General features: G+C 31.7%; 1 protein-coding gene and 1 long non-coding RNA gene across 3 annotated transcripts in view; one reads left to right on the top strand and one right to left on the bottom strand.

Annotated features, from left to right (window-relative positions):
* Positions 1–2,112: 2,112 nt before the first annotated feature.
* On the top strand, positions 2,113–8,624 carry LOC127716527 (uncharacterized). Its single transcript, XR_007988978.1, has 2 exons — positions 2,113–2,621; positions 8,172–8,624. It is a non-coding gene; the product is annotated as an uncharacterized LOC127716527 (long non-coding RNA).
* A 2,707-nt stretch (positions 8,625–11,331) lies between these two features.
* LOC127716465 (protein furry homolog) overlaps positions 11,332–24,030 on the bottom strand; it is a 631,222-nt gene continuing 618,523 nt past the window's right edge. For both annotated transcript variants that reach the window (XM_052222678.1, XM_052222679.1), the window contains 5 exons: positions 23,825–23,908; positions 23,023–23,133; positions 18,201–18,400; positions 16,081–16,178; positions 11,332–13,364 (listed from right to left, as the gene is read on the bottom strand). In XM_052222678.1, coding sequence (XP_052078638.1) covers positions 13,216–13,364; positions 16,081–16,178; positions 18,201–18,400; positions 23,023–23,133; positions 23,825–23,908 — 642 coding nt within the window. In that variant the 3' untranslated portion in view covers positions 11,332–13,215. The remainder of the gene's footprint in view (positions 13,365–16,080; positions 16,179–18,200; positions 18,401–23,022; positions 23,134–23,824; positions 23,909–24,030) is intronic.

Genomic DNA, 24,030 nt, shown 5'->3' with positions numbered 1-24,030 from the left:
AAAGCCACGCCTTGCTCATTTAATCTGTCACTTCTGTCACTCTCTTCAACATGTTCATGGTTTTCTCTAATAGTTGCGGCCTGTAAATAAACACGACTGACAAATGATCCTGTCTAATTCCGGGGCAGCCATTTTACACTTATCACACACTGTGCAGTGATACGAAAAATGAGGTAATTTGATTGGCTTATCTAGCATCACGAAATATATTGCGACTTTTTCATTGGTTATTCGAAATTTCATTAATTACTTTCAAAGGTCAAAACAATGTTCATTGTCTCCATGGAAAGGGAGGTATGTGATTTCTTCGATAATATACAAATCACTCACACTTTTCACTTGAAAATCTTATTTTTGTCAAATCTTATTTCATACGATTTTTTTTTAAAGTTTGAAGTTTAAGTTTGTAACTGGAACATGATATATGACATCATACTGGTATGTGAAAAAAAATTGATCAACGATTCACGGACTTTTCTATTCAACACAAAGAGAATGTTTACAATAAGAGAAACAAGAGGTTTAACAACTCGTGAGAATTGGATATCGCTTGATATCAATTCTCGTTATTTAATTCAAATAGAAATAATAAACTTGCCAAAGGCTCGTTTATTATTAAATAACTGGATATGAGTTGATATCAAGCAATATCAAATTCTCACTCTTTACGAAACCTATAAACATTTTATTATTCGTTATTTCAATATGTATAACAAAACAAAATAAAATAAAATGATCCACGGGGCTCAGCTTGATACGACCACAGAGGTCGAACCCTGAATAGTTGGGTTAAGTATGGACACTACATTCAAACTTGATACAGCTCTGAATTTGGATTGTGATTAAATATTTGACACATTGTAGGTTTCTGACACCGAATAAATGTGGTCAAAGAACTGAAAATTTTGAAATTTGACTTTTACTTATTACGGTCCAATATCCAAAATCTAAATACACGTTTAGATTCAGCATATCATAGACCCCAAAGAATTTTAATTTTTGATAAAATCAAACAAAGTTTAATTTTGGACCCTTTGGACCTCAATGGACCAATTTGACAACAGGCCCCAAAATCAAAAATCTAAATACAAGGTTAGATTCAGCATATCAAAGAACCCCATATATTCAATTTTTGTTGAAATCGAACAAAGTTTAATTTTGGATCCCAATTTGGACCAACTTCAAAACTGGGCCCAAAATCAAAAATCTTAATCAGTGTTCTCCCCAGGATTTTTGGATAGCACCAGGGTGACGCGTGTGGACTACTTGGTAAAATGATTCGTACAATCGGTAGTGTCGCGTCGCGTCGCTTAGCTATATTTCTAGTAACTGTAGTTTTTATGTCTCCTGTTTTGTTTTAATGCTGTGGTACTGTGTTATGTAGACATTGAAAATTATTGGTAAAAAAAAAGTAAATCAATTAACAGTTTGACATGTATACTTTAATATTTTTTAAAAATAAATAAAACATGATTCATTACAAAATATTCGTCTAAATTTAAAGTTATTAAATCTTTTATAAAATTGATGATCAATAAGAATAAAATATTATTCAAAAGAGAACAAAAATGTTCAATTTAAAAAACTTTCTTATTTCTAGAATGAAAGATGTTGTATTGTGAAAGGATTCCTGTCATAAGGAGATATAAAATTAACAAGAACAAATATTGTTTTATTATTTGAACCAGTTTCTATCTTAAATTTCAATAAAAAGATATTTTTCATAAATTTCAAAACATTTTGCCATAGATTTCATGTAAATATTAACTTTTCTTGTCTTTAGTGATAATTAAACATAGATACAGACTTAATACTGCATTGAAATCTAAATCTTTATTTAATAATTTAAATCCATTTAATAAGAATTCCTAAATCTATAAATTTATCCTAGTTCTATAGATCTATTAGTAACCGTATTCAATGTCAACAACAAAGTCTCCCTATTTTCCCGCCTAAATGACAGGAAGTAGATATAAATAGATTAAACATGTGCTTATGGATAAAATTTGCAAATCACTTCTGTTATTCATTAATTATCATATGGATATTGATATCCAGTTTGAAGGTACAGTCATGCATTTTATTTATAAAATAGAATAGATTGCAGTTAATTGTAAATAATCTTGGATATTCTATGTGAACTAACTGGGTTATGTGATCCGTCCCCTTTGAATCACTTGTTGACAGATACTATGATAGTTTGAAACCGGAATATCATGCAATATAATCTATGTCAAAATTAAAGATAATTTGGCCATGGTTTAATCAGAGACATATATAATACTATTATATAAGTATTGAGAAGTGTATAATGGTCAATTATACGTAATGAGCCAACTTTATAATGTACAAAATGTGTTCCGTCGTGTGTACAACTATCGGGTCAACACGGTTTGTGTACAAAGTATTTGCCGACTTGTCAGGTGGTGAGTGAAGTATCTACGATCATAAAGTTATGATCTCTTAATTAAAACACAAAAGAATCATGTTACAAGTGTTAATTACATCGATTAAATCCAATCAACAAAGGTTAACCTCATAAAGCCATTAAAGGTTGCACTTTGTAAATACAGCTGTTTCTCAAACCACGCCTCTTTTGGGGAGATATTTAATATTCATAGGTACGTTAATTTGTTAACGTACTGGTTCCCATTGATGATCTCTGTGTTTCATCTCATAGAGACATCACTTGGGAATGTAACCAGTATAGATAAGGGTTGCACTAATGACAGGACGATTGCCCGGATAGTGACAGGACGATTGACCGGATGAGATATAAATAGTCATAACTTTTTTGTTATTCGGTAGATTTTTTTAATATTTGTAGACCTTAGAGATATAAAAATATATTTTATGAAAATAAAACAAAATAAATGAAAAATTTTTTTTTGAGCAAATAAAGTTGACCGGACGGATTTCACACTCGCCGATATACGCTATACATATATTCAACTTGTCGACAACAGGTGTTAATATCTCTTTTGTTTTACAATATTTGTCGATGAAATTAAGGAATCTGTGAGAATAATAAATATATAATACGAAAATATAAACTTTATAGTAAACAAAAATGTTTTTCTGCAAAAAAATTGACCGGACGGTATTGACATTCGCCGATGTACGCGTTGATTATATTGAACTGATCAACAAAAAGTGTTTATATTTTTTTTGTTTTACAATATTTTTACATGAAACTAAGAAATCTACGAGATCAATAAATATATGATATGAAAATATAAACTTTATAGTAAAAAACATTGTTTTTCTTCAAAAAAAGTTGACCGGACGGAACTAACATTCGCCGATATATGCTTTAAATATATTGAACTGATCGACACCAGTTTTAATATCTCTTCTTTTTTTACAATATCTGTCCATGAAATTAAGGAATCTTGGAGATTAATAAATATATTATACGAAAATTTAATCTTTATAGTAAAAAAAAAATGTTTTCTGCAAAAAAAGTTGACCGGACGGAATTAACATTCGCCGATATATGCTTTAAATATATTGAACTGATCGACACAAGTGTTAATATCTCTTCTTTTTTTTTTTATAATATCTGTCCATGAAATAAATGAATCTGTGAGATTAATAAATATATTATACGAAAATAAAAACTTTATAGTAAAAACTTTGAGCCCAAAATGTTGATTTGAGTGAGTTCACTAGAAGTACTTATATTTAATTAGATTAATCTAATTTAGACACTTGTCGTAATCACCAATCAAGCCAAATAACATGTCATTAAAGTTTTCACACCTGAGACATCAAATACATTTAATTGAATTACCTTATATAATCAGTTGGCAATTAGAATTTTTTGTTTGTAATAACGATGTAATTTTGAAATTTCCACTTCCACCTCCCCGTTGGTGAGCAGGGGGCAGAATAATTCTGGCAGACGGAAGGGGTCGGCTAATAATTTGTTGCCGCAATTTTTACTATTTGAACAAATATACAATTCCATTTGTTCTAAAGTAATATAAACTATTTACTCTAAAGTTAATATTTTCATATAATATATTTATTAAAAATATTGCAAAAAAAGAAGAGATATTAACACTTGTGTCGATCAGTTCAATATATTTAAAGCAAATATCGGTCGAATGTGAAATCCGTTCGGCCAACTTTTTTGTTGAAGAAAAACATTTTTTTTTACTATAAAGTTTGTATTTTCATATCATATATTTATTGATCTCCAAGATTCCTTAATTTCATGAAAAAATATTATAAAACAAAAAAAATATTAACACTTTTTGTCGATCAGTTGAATATATTTAAAGCATTTATCGGCGAATGTTAATTCTGTCCGGTCAAATTATTTTGAAGAAAAACAATTGTTTTTACTATAAAATTTATATTTTCATATCATATATTTATTGATCTCACATATTTCTTAGTTTCATGTAAAAATATTGTAAAACAAAAAAAATATAAACACTTTGTTTGATCAGTTCAATATAATCAACGCGTACATCGGCGAATGTCAATACCGTCCGGTCAATTTTTTTTTGCAGAAAAACATTTTTGTTTACTATAAAGTTTATATTTTCGTATTATATATTTATTATTCTCACAGATTCCTTAATTTCATCGACAAATATTGTAAAACAAAAGAGATATTAACACCTGTTGTCGACCAGTTGAATGTATGTATAGCGTATATCGGCGAGTGTGAAAACCGTCCGGTCAACTTTATTTGCTCAAAAATATTTTTTTTCATTTAACTTGTTTTATTTTCATAAAATATAGTTTAATATCTCTAAGGTCTACAAATATTAAAAAAATCTACCGAATAACAAAAAAGTTATGACTATTTATATCTCATCCGGTCAATCGTCCTGTCACTATCCGGGCAATCGTCCTGTCATTAGTGCTTCCCTATAGATAAACATGGTAGCGGCTAAATTTTAATTCTTAGGAGGTCCAAAAATGGAGGTAAGGGTAATATAGAATTTTAGTATAAGTTTAAACTCTTAGAAGTTCAGGGCATATAAATGTTGAAAATATGCCGCACAGCCCTATATTTTGACCTTTGAATAAAATAGTAGTGCATATAAACTTTCCGTTCTGGGATATTATTTTTCACGAAACTTCATAGTAAAAGTGTCACAGTTTTAGCCGCAAAGGGAGTTCCTATGGGAAATTGCATTGTCTGTATTTACAGAATTGCAACCTATATAGGGTTAAAAAATAGAACATACAGAATTTCACAAAATCTGGTTTATCTCAGAGATTTTAAAGAATTTAACTCAAATATGAAGTTTTATAAATATTTCATGAAGATTGAGAAAATCCTGGGCCTTAACTATGATGACTCAGCATAAATTCACAGTTTACAGTATGCATGGTTTACTTAAAGCCCTGAATTCAAAATAAATTCATAATATATGCCTATTTGTAATTTAAATTGTTTAGAAGTGCTTATATTTACTCTTCGCAGTAATTGCAACTCATTGATCCTTCCTAAATATTTCTGGTGGGGTGTTTTTGTCCTGTCGATAACCCAAAAGTAAGCCGTAACGCCTAAATGTGCTTTTTTGTGACTGCGGCATAAAAAAGTACAAGCTAGAATTACAAAAAGACCTCAGTAAAACTTACAATAGTGTGTTCTATCCTAAATATGTCGTAAATATTTCACATTGCTAGAAACAGGGAAAAAAATTAGGAAATGTGAGGCCCCAGGGGCAAAAAACAGAGGAAAATGCCTACCCCTGAGTCATAAAACAGATAATTTAACTTGTAAATGCTATGATTTTTTTATTTTAAAGGTCTTTTATAAAGTAAACAATAACTGTGCTAGGAAGTTATGCAAAAATCAGATGTAAGCAGTCATTTCAATCAAACTTTTAGTGAATTTATGCACCAGACTGATATCTTCATAAATACAACTTTTGCAAATATGCCTTTGTTTAAACACTTCTAGGACATATATTAACTAACTTATGTTAGATATATGGTTAGGGATGATACTGTTGTGACAAGAATTCTAAACTGACCATTTGAGGCAAAAATTGTGAACTTTCATTGACAAATAGGCATACAGTAAGATGTGGACTGGAGACACAGGCAGGATTGGATACTTTGTATAATCTTGAATGTTGGAATGCTTAACTACTAAACAAAACATTTATAGTATTCTAAAATGCTTTCAATTTGTTATCAGAATAGTTTCAAACAGGTTTTAGACAGTTCATGTCAGAAAACATGCACATAGGGTAAGCTTGCAATAATTAGAGTCTTGTTTTCAAAATCTTTAAAAAATTGAAACAGGGGTAGGGGTATAAAATGTACTGTAAAAGGAGACTTAGAGTATATGCAGTGATTTCTTTAAGGCTATAATTCTGATAAATAAGTATTGTTGTGAGAAAAAGTGTTTTTAGAGAGTTTTCTATTTGAATAAATGTTTGTATAGGTTGCACTTTGTAAATACAGCTGTTTCTCAAACCACGCCTCTTTTGGGGAGATATTTAATATTCATAGGTATGTTAATTTGTTAACGTACTGGTTCCCATTGATGATCTCTGTGTTTCATCTCATAGAGACATCACTTGGGAATGTAACCAGTATAAATAAACATGGTAGCGGCTAAATTTTAATTCTTAGGAGGTCCAAAAATGGAGGTAAGGGTAGTATAGAATTTTAGTATAAGTTTAAACTCTTAGAAGTTCAGGGCATATAAATGTTGAAAATATGCCGCACAGCCCTATATTTTGACCTTTGAATAAAATAGTAGTGCATATAAACTTTCCGTTCTGGGATATTATTTTTCACGAAACTTCATAGTAAAAGTGTCACAGTTTTAGCCGCAAAGGGAGTTCCTATGGGAAATTGCATTGTCTGTATTTACAGAATTGCAACCTATATAGGGTTAAAAAATAGAACATACAGAATTTCACAAAATCTGGTTTATCTCAGAGATTTTAAAGAATTTAACTCAAATATGAAGTTTTATAAATATTTCATGAAGATTGAGAAAATCCTGGGCCTTAACTATGATGACTCAGCATAAATTCACAGTTTACAGTATGCATGGTTTACTTAAAGCCCTGAATTCAAAATAAATTCATAATATATGCCTATTTGTAATTTAAATTGTTTAGAAGTGCTTATATTTACTCTTCGCAGTAATTGCAACTCATTGATCCTTCCTAAATATTTCTGGTGGGGTGTTTTTGTCCTGTCGATAACCCAAAAGTAAGCCGTAACGCCTAAATGTGCTTTTTTGTGACTGCGGCATAAAAAAGTACAAGCTAGAATTACAAAAAGACCTCAGTAAAACTTACAATAGTGTGTTCTATCCTAAATATGTCGTAAATATTTCACATTGCTAGAAACAGGGAAAAAAATTAGGAAATGTGAGGCCCCAGGGGCAAAAAACAGAGGAAAATGCCTACCCCTGAGTCATAAAACAGATAATTTAACTTGTAAATGCTATGATTTTTTTATTTTAAAGGTCTTTTATAAAGTAAACAATAACTGTGCTAGGAAGTTATGCAAAAATCAGATGTAAGCAGTCATTTCAATCAAACTTTTAGTGAATTTATGCACCAGACTGATATCTTCATAAATACAACTTTTGCAAATATGCCTTTGTTTAAACACTTCTAGGACATATATTAACTAACTTATGTTAGATATATGGTTAGGGATGATACTGTTGTGACAAGAATTCTAAACTGACCATTTGAGGCAAAAATTGTGAACTTTCATTGACAAATAGGCATACAGTAAGATGTGGACTGGAGACACAGGCAGGATTGGATACTTTGTATAATCTTGAATGTTGGAATGCTTAACTACTAAACAAAACATTTATAGTATTCTAAAATGCTTTCAATTTGTTATCAGAATAGTTTCAAACAGGTTTTAGACAGTTCATGTCAGAAAACATGCACATAGGGTAAGCTGGCAATAATTAGAGTCTTGTTTTCAAAATCTTTAAAAAATTGAAACAGGGGTAGGGGTATAAAATGTACTGTAAAAGGAGACTTAGAGTATATGCAGTGATTTCTTTAAGGCTATAATTCTGATAAATAAGTATTGTTGTGAGAAAAAGTGTTTTTAGAGAGTTTTCTATTTGAATAAATGTTTGTATAGGTTGCACTTTGTAAATACAGCTGTTTCTCAAACCACGCCTCTTTTGGGGAGATATTTAATATTCATAGGTATGTTAATTTGTTAACGTACTGGTTCCCATTGATGATCTCTGTGTTTCATCTCATAGAGACATCACTTGGGAATGTAACCAGTATAAATAAACATGGTAGCGACTAAATTTTAATTCTTAGGAGGTCCAAAAATGGAGGTAAGGGTAGTATAGAATTTTAGTATAAGTTTAAACTCTTAGAAGTTCAGGGCATATAAATGTTGAAAATATGCCGCACAGCCCTATATTTTGACCTTTGAATAAAATAGTAGTGCATATAAACTTTCCATTCTGGGATATTATTTTTCACGAAACTTCATAGTAAAAGTGTCACAGTTTTAGCCGCAAAGGGAGTTCCTATGGGAAATTGCATTGTCTGTATTTACAGAATTGCAACCTATAGGTAAATCGATCACGTCGTGTAAACAATCTGAACGGGTCTCACTAATTAGCGACAAGAAGCGTCAAGAAGCGACAAGAAGAATAAATTTAGCGACAAGAAGCGACAAGAAAACTATTTAGCGACAAGAAAACTTTAAAAAAATATTATTAGAATAAATATATTAAAAAAAATATGCATTGACAGCAATAAAGAGATTTTCATTTTTTTATTATATTGATAGATGAAGAAATTAACGAGTCAAGATAACATTTGGAGGTTTGCCTGTGATCTGAACAATTTCTTTCAACAATAATATATTTATTTTATAAATTTTTTAACACTCTCTTTGTCTAAAATATAATAAACTGACTTCATCAAGTTCATGCAAAATGCATATTATACGTGAATCAGTGTCCAGAAAAGATAATGTTACTAAAACGTGAATATTTTATTTGGGTATTGACTTATCAAACGATATGTATGATGTGTACGCATAGTTTAAAGTTGATTCAAGATTGTTCTAAAACACAAGAACATGTAAAAATTAATATCATACTATGACAGGGAAATTTATCAATATCTATCAATATATTTAAAAAAAAAATGAAAATCACTTTACTTTCCGTATATCAAAATAAAAATGTCAATGCATATTTTTTTAATAATATTTTTATTAAGTTTTCTTGTCGCTAAATAGTCTTCTTGTCGCTAAATTTATTCTTCTTGTCGCTAAAATTCTTCTTGTCGCTAATTAGTGAGACCGATCTGAACTGGTTTGAACTGGTCAAATTTCACCTGGAATTTTATACCGCACGGTAAAGATTTAACAAGTCGTTTAAAACTTTACCGATTTTCGATTTTTTTAACTGAAAATTTTAGCACCACGGAGAAATATAATACATCGCGGTAAGAAGAATACCACCACGGTAAAAAATTATACATCGCGGTCCTTTCAGGCCCTGAGGAGAACACTGTTAATACATGTTTGGATTCAGCATATCAAAGAACCCGAAAAAATTCAGTTTTTGTTACAATCAAACAAAGTTTAATCTTGGACCCTTTGGACTCTACCAATTTGAAAACCGGTCCCAAAATCAAAAATGTAAATACACAGTTACATTCAGCATATCAAAGAACCCCAAGAATTATATTTTTCAAAAATCAAACAAAGTTTAATTTTGGACCCTTTGGACATTAATGTGGACCAATTTGAAGACAGGCCCCAAAATTAAAAATCTAAATACATGGTTAGATTATGCATATCAACGCACACCAATAAATCAATTTTTGATGAAATCAAACAAAGTTAAATTTTGGACACTTTAGACCTAATATAGACCAATTCAAAACCAATAAGAGGCTGTCAGAGTGACAGCAAACCGGATTTTCCTGCTGAGGTCGAACCCTGAACAGTTGAGCAAGTATGGACACAACATTTAAGCTTAAAACAGCCATGAATTTGGATTGTGATTGAATATTTGATACAGCATAGGTTTGTGACACAAAATGTATGTGGTCAAAGAACTAAAAAAATTGAAATTGGACATTTACCTATTATGGTCCAATATCCAAAATCTAAGTTCATTGTTAGAATCAGCTTATCAAAGAACCCCAAAACTTCAATTTTTGATAAAATACTTATTAATTAAAACAATTTCTGTTCAACAGGAAATAACTCAAACTTGTTTCCATGAACCAGTAATGCAAATCTAAAATTAGATATGATTTCACCACTAAAAAATTGTTCTCTAAAATTAGATATGATGTTTTCAAATTATTATCAAATATAATTAATAGTTCCCAATATTTTTTCTTCCATTTGTCACAAACTAATATCTTATCTGCAACTTATCAGTCAATGTCAACAACTTTATCTACACAATGTAATGTAATGAAATATATCCTTTAATAAAAATAGATTATTATCTAATGAAAATGACATTTGCAAATCTGGACACCCAAACAGGATCAAGTAAAAATTTAACATTAACACACACAACAAAAATAAAATACCACATAACAACTGTGACATCTACCTTCAAAACACACATGACTTAAAACTAGAATGGTTAAAGTTAAGCCACCAAAATTCAATTTTGATCTGTGTTTTGTGGTAATAAGCATTGTGTATAAGTTTCATAAAATTTGGTTGAGGCAAACTTAAGTTAGAGAACGAAAACCAACTTTGGGACGTACGGACAGACGTACGTACAGAAGGACAAGGGTAAAACTTAATGCTCCCTCCACTACGGCGGGGGCATAACAATAGTTATAAATTTCTGACAACTCCTGACTAATCAATTGAACATAACCAATCATTGATAGACTATCTATACATCTCAGCTATACATAAACTTATAAATTTCTGTTCAAAGGGAAATTACTCATTCAAATAATAAGTAAATTTCTGGTTTCTAAAAGGGTCCAAAATTCAAGAACGAGAAAAGTTTAAGTCGTGAAAATTGAACTTGACCTTCTTTTAGTCACAGGAAACAACATATCAAAATTTGAAAAAATTTCATCGAAGTGTTTTCATGTAAATGAACGGACAATGTATGGCAGCCGCCCGCCCACCGTACATCCCCAAGTCAATAACTGATTTATCCTTCAAAAATCTGGTTAAAAATCCAAATTCTTAATACAGCGTTAGATTCAGCATATTAAAAAACCCCAAGAATTCAAGATTTTGTATTAAATAAACCCCATTGAAATTGGTCAAGAAATAAGCAATTTATACCCAGTGTTACAAATGTATTGTTTATGGCCCCTTTTTCCTAAACGGTTAGAGTCATGACCCCCAAAACCAATCCAAACCTTCCTTTTATGGTATGGAACCTTGTGGTACAATTTCATAGCGATCCATAGACTTATACTCAAGTTATTGTCCAGAAACCAGAAAATCCTAGTTTTTTGGCCCCTTATTCCTAAACAGTTTGGGCCATGACCCCCCAAATCAATCACCAACCTTTCTTTTGAGGTATAGAACTTTGTGGTAAAATTTCATAGATATCCATACACTAATACACAAGTTATTGTCCTGAAACAAGAACAATGCTTGTTTTTGTCCCCTAATTCCAAAACAGCTAGGACAATAACCCCCAAAATCAATCCCAACCTTCCTATTGTGATATGGAACCTTGTGCTACAATTTCAAAGAGATCCATACACTTATACTCAAGTTATTGTCTGGAAACCAAAATGTCTTCTGAAGACAAAGAAAAATGCTTGTTTTTGGCCCCTTTTTGGCACCCAATTCCTAAACGGTTTGGGCCATGACCCCCAAATCAATCACCAACCTTCCTTTTGAGGTATAGAACCTTGTGGTAAAATTTCATAGAGATCCATACACTAATACACAAGTTATTGTCCTGAAACAAGAACAATGCTTGTTTTTGTCCCCTAATTCCAAAACAGCTAGGACAATAACCCCCAAAATCAATCCCAACCTTCCTATTGTGATATGGAACCTAGTGCTACAATTTCATAGAGATCTATACACTTATACTCAAGTTATTGTCTGGAAACCAGAATGTCTTCTGCAGACAAAGAAAAATGCTTGTTTTTGGCCCCTAATTCCTAAACGTTTGGGGCCATGACCCCCCAAATCAATCACCAACCTTCCTTTTGAGGTATAGAACCTTGTGATAAAATTTCATAGAGATCCATACACTAATATACAAGTTATTGCCTGGAAACCAAAATGTCTTCGGACGACAAATGTCTTCTGACGACGACATCGCCATAACATAATACGAATGCAAAAATTTTATGGTCTTATAATCTGCTCATTCCACATTATTCTAGTATCAAAATATTATCATTATATAAAGATTAATACATGGCCTTATCCATATTAACTCAACTATTACCCCTTGACCAATATCAGCCTGAGTTGATATAGAATAGGCCATGTATTCAGTGTGTTTCATATACTTCTGATCTACAAATGTACCCAGGCTGACAACCCTGCATTAACTGACTTTATCGCACCGCCGGTAAATTATTATGTTGTGATTGGTTTAACGCCGTCATGTGGCGACCCCCTATGGATCCGTAGGGGGTTAGTAAATTTCATAGTGGGTTCATGACGTCACGGCTACTGTTAATGGTGACGTCATCTATTGCTGTTTTTGTATTTCATTGTTTATTTTTCTACAAAACGCTGCAGAAAAAGTATCGCGTGCGATAAATTCGTTATACGGTTCACTACTGACCCCCTACAGACCATAGAGGGTGAATAAAATCCATAGGGGATTCGGCCTTCGGCCTCACCCCCTATGGATTTTACTAACCCTCTATGGATCCGTAGGGGGTCAGTAGCGAACCATATAACTTATAATGTGAAGTCATGCCTGGCTGATAAGCACTTGAAAATGTATATTTTATTCTGTTGATTTGAAAAATGCCTTTCATCTTTAGTATCATTGCATATGCAGAACTGGACATGCTCGGTATATGATAAAGAAGCTTCTTTTTATATTACATATATATGCTTAGTATCCAAGAAATAACTATCATTTTTATATTACATATATGTAACAGCAAGTTGCATCATTTTAAAGTAGGTAATCCATGAAATTTAAATTTCTTATTAAATTTCATTTTTCCCTCAATCCAAGAAAAATGGTAAACATAGAATAAATGAATCCAAACTATTCTGAGTTCAAGGTCATCTTCAAGTTCACAAAGAACTAGAATCAGGTGTCTTAGGAATGTCCTCTACGGTAACAATCTTGTCCAAAGATGATGTGTGAGTATTTAATGTCATCAGTTGTGTGTAAACTGGAGAAAGATCAATTTCAAGTCCCACTAATACAAATACTCCAGAAACTGTAAAAAAGTGAAAATAAGCAATAACTCAAATGTTAAAATAAATTATGATTATTTCTTACTAATGACTAAAACAATATATTTTTATAATAACAACACCTATTGCTCTTAATGAAATACCATGAAGACTTTTGAGGAATTTTAGAGCCAATACTGACCCTTTGTGAACCTTTGTTCAACAAGAGTGCACATGCTGAAATGTCTCACCTGCTTTACTTATCATGTCAGATTGAATTTATGTTGAAAGCCTATAATATGAAGTTTTAACTACAAGTTTCAAATAGAATTAACAGTATCAATGATCAATTTCATACATCAAATACAGTTAACCTATTGTTTATATTATTTGATAAACAGACAAAACCATGAAAACTCAACATTGACCAATGAACCATGAAAATAAGATCAAGGTCAGATGAATCCTGCCAGACAGACATATACATTTTACAATCATTCTATACACCAAATATAGTTGACCTAGTGCTTATAGCAAATGAAAAATAGACCAAATCAGAAAAAAATAACATTGACCAATGAATCATGAAAATGAAGTCAAGGTCATATGAAACTTGCCAGTCAGACAAATGGTACACATTACAATCATTCCATACACCAAATATAGTTGACCTATTGCTTATAGTATCTGAGATACGGACTTGACCAGGTAAACTTAACCTTAACCGCGGGTTCATTAAATGTGGTTGAGGTTAGGCGAACCCTGTCTGACGACATGTTCACCTTCCAAGGAACCCATGTACCAAATATAGTTATCCTATTAAGTGAGAAATTCACATGACAAAAACACCATAATTTTTTTACAAGCAGTCGCTGAACCTTGAAAATGTGGTCAAGAACAATTGTATACAAGGAATGAAGCATCCAGGTCTTCTACCTTCTGAAATATAAAGCTTTAAACAAATAGTTTACGCCATCGCCATCACAAGCAAGACAAAAATCATCATTTAGGAGAATCAACTGAAGGTTTCAATCATTTGATTGATTTGTCTTGCTGATCAAAGTTTCTCTCTTTAACAAGATCTACTATAGTTTCTGCAAAAAAATAAATGGGGAATGTGTCCCTGGGACACAGATAATGACCCAGCTTGCATATAACATTATAAAGGGACATAACTCAAGAACGGTAAAAGTGACGCTACCCACTCGTACTTGATCTAAGTTTTGTGGTAATAAGCATTGTGTATAAGTTTCATAACATTTGGTTGAGGCTGGGAACAGTATATCTAACGGGAAATGAATCTGATACGCTTTTCAGTATAAAATTGATAAAATCTCGGACTCCCCGAGACTTCCCGAGATTTACGGATTTTGGTAGCGTCTGACTGAAAAACTATCAGAACTGCTCAACAAATAAACCACATAACTCTAATTGTAAATAAATACAAGTTTTATCATTTAGTAGATATATTTTGTCATATAACATTACCAAAATAAGTTTGATTTATTTGATGTGAAGTGTTTTATAATAGTTTGGGAATTTGTAAATCATCGCGGCAATGGCCGCCATTTTTTTTATTACCTTTTTTGCATTCTGCACAATTCTGTGATGAAATGCTTGCGATTTTAACAAATTTGAATTGACAGAATACAAGTTTGATACACTAGTATCACTATAAAACTAGTTTGAATGACATTTTATTGGTAATATCAGAAATTATTAGGATAATAGCGAGTCCGTTTTTAACACATGTCCGTTTCTGTATCGTATCTTTATTAACTATGGCACGACGATAAAATCGACTACAATCAGGTAGTGTCAAGTCCCGTCAATATATATGTTCCTGGTTGAGGCAAATTTAAGTTAAGAGAACGGAAACGAAAAATTCAGCAATTTTTCCATTTGTAAAGGGACATAACTCTAGAACGGTAAAAGTGACTTTATTCAAATTCGTACTCAATCTGAGTTTTGTGGTAATAAGCATTGTGTATAGGTTTCATAACATTTGGTTGAGGCAAACTAAAATTAGAGCATGGAAACCAATTTCGGGATGTACGTACAGATATACAGATGTAAGATAGGAGTAAAAATAAACTATTCCCAACTAAGTTTGCATTTAATCTGTTCAGTATTTGTAACATAATGCTTACCTTTTTTATAAAAAGAGTTAAAAATATTCAAATAATTCACAGTCTAACTCAAATTGTGACTCTTACCTCAAAGAGCAAAATACATCTAACTAAAACTTTAATCCAAACTTCAACTCAAATATAGCTCAAACTGAAATTTTTACTGAAATAAACATTTGCCTGTTTCCTACAGAATGCAAATTAAACCAAGAGATCAGGTATCTTAAATGAATGTTATAAACAAGAAAATGCGTCCATAAGGCACCATCCCCTCTCACACTTAACTGGGAAATCAGGGTCCAAACTCAGCAAATACATTTTTAAAATTTCACATCATAATGAATATAATACTCTTTTTATTTAAGTCAATGTGCTGTGCTGCTGTATTAATGATAAGCAACTGTATATCAGGTTAAATGTCTATCACCAGCATAATGGAGATTGGAAAAGCACAAAAATTTCCTAAAACATACGTTTTTTTTATCTGTGTATATCAACTTGAGGTTGTGAAATGACATGCAGATGTAAACATCCTTGTCCATTGGTATTCATTGAAAAGTTTTCTGATTTGAAATCATACCATATCTTCTAATTTTTATATTATAACTATGAAAGAGCAGTTTTTACATACCAGAAGTCTTCTCAGCCTGATAAGCACAGTAAATGTTTAGTAATGATAAAATATCATCTTCATTTCCTTGTCCAAACATATCATTAGGCCACACTGATCTACAAAACAAAAATAAATAATGGTTTGATTTTTAGGCATCCTAAAATAAATTATCAGTATGTCTTCACTGACCATTTAATCATTACTTCTCACTATCAAGTTTATTTATTTAAGAGGGGAGAAAACAGATCATGTTAATATTGTCCTGTGAAATAGTCTCTCATCGGACAAAATCTTGTCCTGTGAAATAGTCTCCCATCGGACAAAATATTGTCCTGTGAAATAGTCTCCCATCAGACTCATGAATATCTATTATCATATTTTATCCATCTATGAATTAATATCCATAGAAGGACAATTTTCTGTATGATATTTTGTCTATATATAAACGATATTTCATAAATTTATAATAAATATATTATAAAAGAACAGAGTTCCAATGTCCAATGTCCCCTGCATTGCACATATTTTATCTATCCAAGAGCAATAACTAAAAAAGCAATTTATAAATATCTTAGAGAAATGAAGGCTTCAGAGTAAATGCAATACGATTTCCATTATAATTAATTTTTCCAAGGAGCATAACTCGTTAAAAATATTTGATCAGTACTTATATATGAAAGAGTCAAAGACATTGTTGATATAAACCCATGATATAAGTTTCATAAAATTCTGGCAAGAATTGTACACATGAGAGCCCTAACAATGCAATTTTCCATATAATCAATATTTTTCTCTTTTAAAAATAATTGATCGGCACGAATTATCAAATTCGTCTGAGACATTGATGATATAAACCTATAATACAAATTTCATAAAAATCTGGCAAGAATAGTACACATGAGAGTGCTAACAATGCAATTTTCTATATAATCAATATTTCCAAGGGGCATAACTCTTTTAATATAAATGGGGAATGTGTCCATGGGACACAGATGATGCCCCCGCTTGCATATCATATAAAGTTATTAAGGGACATAACTGAAGAACGGTAAAAGTGACGCTACCCAAATTTGTTATTAATCTGAGTTTTGTAGTAATGAGTATTGTGTATAAGTTTCATAACATTTTGTTGAGGCAAATTTAAGTTAAAAGAACGGAAAAGAAAAATTCAGCAATTTTTCCATTTTAAAGAATCAACTGAAGGTTTCAATCATTTGATTGATTTGTCTTGCTGATCAAAGTTTCTCTCTTTAACAATATCTACTAGTTTCTGCTAAAAAATAAATGGGGAATGTGTCCCTGGGACACAGATAATGCCCCAGCTTGCATATAACGTTTTAAAGGGACATAACTCAAGAACGGTAAAAGTGACCCTACCCAAATTCTTACTTGATCTGAGTTTTGTGGTAATAAGCATTTTGTATAAGTTTCATAACATTTGGTTGAGGCAAATTTAAGTTAAGAGAACGGAAACGAAAAATTCAGCAATTTTTCCATTTGTAAAGGGACATAACTCTAGAACAGTTAAAGTGACGCCACCAAAATTCTTACTTGAACTGTGTTTTGTGGTAATAAGCATTGTGTATAAGTTTCATAACATTTGGTTGAGGCAAACTAAAGTTAGAGAATGGAAAACAACTTTGGGATGTACAGACATATGTACGTACAAACGGAAAAGGGTAAAACTTAATGCCCCCTCCGCTACAGCTGGGGCATAAAAACGAGCATACAGGACTAAGTTTAGTATATATGCATGCATTGGATCAGTAATTTCGATAACATTAAAATTACATGAAACTCGTTTCATATGACTTTAAACTGACCTAATCACAAACTTTAACAAATTGTTGACTCTGCCAAGGACTCCAATGAAGTTTCTTGCCTTAGTAATGCCTCTGCAAATTCATTGAGGCAAGACAAAAATTGAGACTGACGAATTTTGAAGTTGGTATTTTCAAAAAGCAAAAAAAGATTTGAATTTTGAACAGGAGGGATGAGAGAGTGGCTTTTTATATTCTTACATTATTTCAGTCTTAAAATTACTTCTGTATTTCATTCTTATTTTTAATATAGATGTATTACTTTGGTATGCAGTAAGATACAGCTCCTGTCATTTTTAATGGCAGTTTAAGACATACCTGAATGCTCTTACTAATTGCACAGCCTTCACATATTGCTGTCCTGAGATATACTCCAATAAATTCTTCACAGCCTCTTGTTTTGTGACTGGTTTTGATGAATCAATATTAATAGGTGATACTTGTCCGTTCTCCAACTCCTCTAATGCATGATTCAATTGTTCTTTGAGAGAACAGAGCTGTAAAGAAATATCTGCTACCTGAAAGATTAAGCATCTTATTCATAATTATTTTTTTCTATTTAAATTTAAATAAGAAGTACTTCCTTGTATAAGCAGTCACTAAAATTCTTTTAGATTTTTTAATATCTTATTATTTTCTACTTTTTTTTTCATATTTCTCAAGCTTTATCATGACAATGTTTCTATCAAAATCTTCAGAATTGACATAATCGGTATTTATCTGACAAAATATTATTTTTGCTTTGCTATGTTTTATGTTCAGTAATTAAAAATTACTTGGAAAAAATACTTTTGCAGTAAAATTACATACACACAGTTATTCTTTGAATTCTGAACTTAGTGAAGAGAGTGATAACACCTTATGTTTTTGGCTCAAGATCAATTTGATGCCAGTTTGTTCCTGTCTAATATTGCCCCATTACGATGAATTAAACAGCTAAGTAGCTCTTAGGATTTTTTTTTATTTGATATTAATACAATACAAATACTTTATTGTCATATTGTGAAAAAAAAAAAAAAACTGTGAGAGAAAAACAAAACTGTGTAAACAGATCCCTCAACAGTAAGTAGGCTAAAAATCTATCAAATATACAATAAAGAATACCCTGTCCTCTGTTCTAATTCCTGTTTAATAAAGGAACCTTTGCCTTCTACTTCTTCTGGATTTTCTCATTCTCATTGAAATGAAAAAATATCAGACATAATTGTTGATACTTTCAAGTAAAACCAAAAAATGATCCTAACCCTTAAAATGAACCTTACAAGAGGTCATTGCACCTGTACAGTGAATACATGACAAGTCTGACAACTCAGATCAATCTTAAATAAATTTAGACAAAAGACAAATAGGTTCCATTTGAAAGACAACTTGGACCACTTATGAAGGCAACACTGAAAAGTTTGAAAGACTACTAGGACCACTTATCATAACTTGTAGGTAATGTGACTACTAGGACCACTATTTACAAATTGCAGGCGATCTGACTACTAGGACCACTAATTACAACTTGTAGGCGATCTGACTACTAGGACCACTCATTATAATTTGTAGGCGATCTGACTACTAGGACCACTAATTACAACTTGTAGGCGATCTGACTACTAGGACCACTAATTTCAACTTGTAGGCGATCTGACTACTAGGACCACTAATTACAACTTGTAGGCAATCTGACTTCTAGGACCACTAATTACAACTTGTAGGCGATCAGACTTCTAGGACCACTAATTACAACTTGTAGGCGATCAGACTTCTAGGACCACTCATTATAACTTGTAGGCGATCTGACTACTAGGACCACTAATTACAACTTGTAGGCAATCTGACTACTAGGACTTCTTATTACAACATGTAGGCGATCTGACTACTAGGACCACTAATTACAACTTGTAGGCGATCAGACTTCTAGGACCACTCATTATAACTTGTAGGCATTCTGACCACTACGACCACTTATTACAACTTGTAGGCGATCAGACTTCTAGGACCACTCATTATAACTTGTAGGCAATCTGACTACTAGGGCCACTAATTACAACTTGTAGGCGATCTGACTTCTAGGACCACTCATTATAACTTGTAGGCGATCTGACTACTAGGACCACTAATTACAACTTGTAGGCAATCTGACTACTAGGACTTCTCATTATAACTTGTAGGCGATCTGACTACTAGGGCCACTCATTATAACTTGTAGGCAATCTGACTACTAGGACTTCTCATTACAACTTGTAGGCGATCTGACTTCTAGGACCACTCATTATAACTTGTAGGCGATCTGACTACTAGGACCACTAATTACTACTTGTAGGCGATCTGACTACTAGGACTTCTCATTACAACTTGTAGGCGATCTGACTTCTAGGACCACTAATTGTAACTTGTAGGCCATCTGACTACTAGGACCACTAATTACAACTTGTAGCGACCAGACTTCTAGGACCACTTATTACAACTTGTAGGCGATCAGACTTCTAGGACCACTCATTACAACGTGCAGGCCATCTGACTATTAGGACAACTTATTACAACATATAGGCGATCAGACTTCTAGGACCACTCATTATAGCTTGTAGGCGATCTGACTACTAGGACCACTCATTATAACTTGTAGGCGATCTGACTACTAGGACCACTAATTACTACTTGTAGGCGATCTGACTACTTGGACCACTAATTACAACTTGTAGGCGATCTGACTAATAGGACCACTAATTATAACTTGTAGGAGATCTGACTTCTAGGTCAACTCATTACAACTTGTAGGCGATTAGACTTCTAGGACCACTCATTATAACTTGTAGGCAATCTGACTACTAGGACCACTAATTACAACTTGTAGGAGATTAGACTTCTAGGACCACTCATTATAACTTGTAGGCAATCTGACTACTAGGACCATTAATTACAATGGTGATCTGGCTTATGAAACAACAAACATATATAAATGTGTTTTATATTTCCATTGCATTAAAGATGTATTCTTCTGAAGTTTCAGTCTCGTTGAAATCTCGTTCTGGAATTATTTCCCAAACATGTGATACAAGTGGAAAATAGCAATGAATTTAATAAATATCATAATCAAACTTAACTTTGTGAAAAAATTGTGTATTTACAATAAGCAGTTTTTGAGTAATAAATTTTTCAAATTTTATTATCAATCAAGTCAGTCTTTTTAACCAAAATTTTGAGAAATGGGTGAGGGGTACAAGAAATGATTTTACCAGAAACATATACATCCCATATCACTTTTTTCTTTTCAAATTTCTTAGATATGTATTTTTTTCAATCATTTATAACAAAGAAGTTGAAATAATATGCATTCTGTTCTTAAAACAGAGAAAAATCCCAAATTGACAAAATTGACAGCATGGTAAATTTGACACGAAAAAGCATCAAAATATGATAAAACTTTCTTATATTAACACCTACCTATAGTTTTTTTAGATTAAATTTATTCAGATTGGTCCAATTCATCTTTATTGAAAGTATGAAAAAAAGTTTAATTGTGGAACTGTGATTTTTTTCACGATACAAGCCCAAAAATGGGTAAAAATTGATGAAAAATGGGAAAATCATCAAAATTGGGTACTTTCAAAGGGCCGTAGCAAAAAAAGAAGTGCACCACCATATGATTTTTTCTTCACCAATTATTTTTGTACAGTCTTATAAACCCAAAAATCAGGTTAAGAAAAAAAGTTTAATTCTAGAAATTTTTGGCTCCTCAGAGGTGTACATCCTTAAAGATATTGGTTGTTATACTTATTTGATGGATGTATCTGTTCATGTGATTGTGATTTTTAATTAAAGTAATAAATTTAGTTTAGCAACTGGGGGCACTTTCGTGAAAATCATCAGGATGGACATTTTGATCATATACAACTCTAAGTTACCTTTTCAAACACATGTGATACAATCAGTCAAAAAATTAATCTGAATAAAGAAAACTTTAACCACTGACTGTATCTAAATGTTAACTGCAACAAAAGAATCTCCCATACGAAATAAGTAGTAGGATTCCACCTAGACACTAGTAGGAATGTAGTAGGAATCCACCTAGAATCAAAGATTATATATAGAAAGTAGGTGGACATGGAAAATGAACAAAATTCTGACTGGATTTTTTATTTTCTCCACTTGCAAAATCCTACCATCTAGCTGGAATTTTAAAAGTCTGTATGGATTTTTTTCTGTTTTGAAAATCTTAAGTGGGAATTTGGACAGAAAATATGATAAGATTATTCATTTTCCTACTACAAGATTCCTACCAGAATTAATTTATCCCTACTAGAAAATCTTTCTACATGGAATCTTTTTAATTATCTTAAACTTGATTCTTGTTTGCTAATGACACAAATTTTGCTGTGTTAAATGCAAACAAGTTCCAGTTCACAAATTCAAAAGTTGAAGGGTAGAAGAATGAAAAGTTGTGTTGGAACACAATATGCTGCAAGGGTTAAACAACTACAATATTGAAATAGGAGAAAATATGGCTCATGTAGATTGAAGGGAAATTTTATACTTTTAAGATGAAATTTTTTATCTGTTTGCCAATATATTTAGTATTCAGTTAATTCAACAATAGTGCATAATTTTACTTATTAATTTTTCATAATTTTTAATTTCAACTTAGAATCAACATTTTTACCCATCTACATATATGTTTGGATATATCACAGCTTCCTCATACATTTCAAAAGTCAACTTTTTTTAAATGAATATATTCCATATATACAATATTCCTACTAAGAAATTCCTGCTAATTTAAATATTTCGGCTATTTTCCGTGTGGATTCCTACTACTGTCTGACTAGAATATCACTCTTTTCTGGTAGGAATTCATTGCAATATTCCTACTATATTATGTGTACATTCTGTGTGGAATATTTCATACAGGTTAACTCAATTTATCATTAAAATGGAAAAAAATGTTAAAAATGTGAGCACAGACTGTACAAACCTGACAGCCTCCTAGGTATCTTTTAACAAATAGTTATAAGGGTTCAGAGCAGGTTTATTTCTTAATATAATAAATACTTAGAGACAGTAGAAGTTCTTACAATTTGTGGTATGAAGTATTCCTATGATTGAGTTTTCTATACCAAAAATTTATCAATAAGTCCAATCTATCTAATATTACCTGTGGTGAGCCTTCCAAAGACCTAAATATATCCATCACCTTTACATAATTCTCAAACAGCAGTATGAGCTGAAATATTAAACTGTACAATCTCCGACATAAATCTAGTTTCTGAAATGTAACAAATAGTTTATAGTCATAGGATACAAACAAAAAGTGTACATATGAAATCACAGAGAAATAAGGCAGAAAGAAAAGGTAAGAATTTAAAAGTAAGTCTTCAAAGAAAATTTTTAGATACATGGTTTATCAACTGTATGTCATTTGGGAGATCTACAATTCAACTGAAAGCCAGAACAAACTTTCTCTTATGATAGTATATGAGCTTCGTCCGATGAAAATCAACCTTATGCGAATGAATATCAATACATCTGTTAACTTATTTCGGGTTGAAGCTCTCTATAAATAATTTATGCCATCCTCATCGCAAGTGAGACAAAAAACCAACACCTTAAATTGATAACATATGTATGATGAAACCTAAACCAACTAAATAGGGTTAGCCATGCATGCATGGCAAAGGAGGTTAGCTAGTTAATACTGAAATATTAGTGAAAGTAAACTAAACTTTAGCCATGCCCGCATGGCTAATCCTATTTAGGTGGGTTAGTTTTCATCATACATTTCATATCAATTTTCCAAAATTCAAAATTATTCCAGATTCCAATATTTCCTTGTTTTAATTTATTTAACAACAATAAAGGTAAAACAATCATGACAGACAGCAACCCAAGACAAATATTATTGAAATATGTTTCAAGTAAACCACTACAAAGATTTAATAAAAGTAATGCATGCTCACCTGTTCTTCATTAGACACAGCTGTTGAAGTTCCACCATCACCTAAAGACTGTTGTTTTATTGTTGACTTTATCAATTCAAGGCTCTAAAATAGTTAATAATTTAAGCATTGATTTTCAAATGTTTGAATTTGTTTCTAACCATACATAGCTCTCATTTATAACAAATGACTAGAGGCTCTCAAGAGCCTTTTGGAAATCATGTAAA

Source organism: Mytilus californianus, unplaced genomic scaffold (assembly GCF_021869535.1).
Source record: "Mytilus californianus isolate M0D057914Y unplaced genomic scaffold, xbMytCali1.0.p SCAF_9, whole genome shotgun sequence".
Taxonomy (NCBI): Eukaryota; Metazoa; Mollusca; class Bivalvia; order Mytilida; family Mytilidae; genus Mytilus; species Mytilus californianus.
The sequence above is the reverse complement of the archived record's forward strand: the minus strand, read 5'-3'. Positions and strand labels throughout refer to the sequence as shown.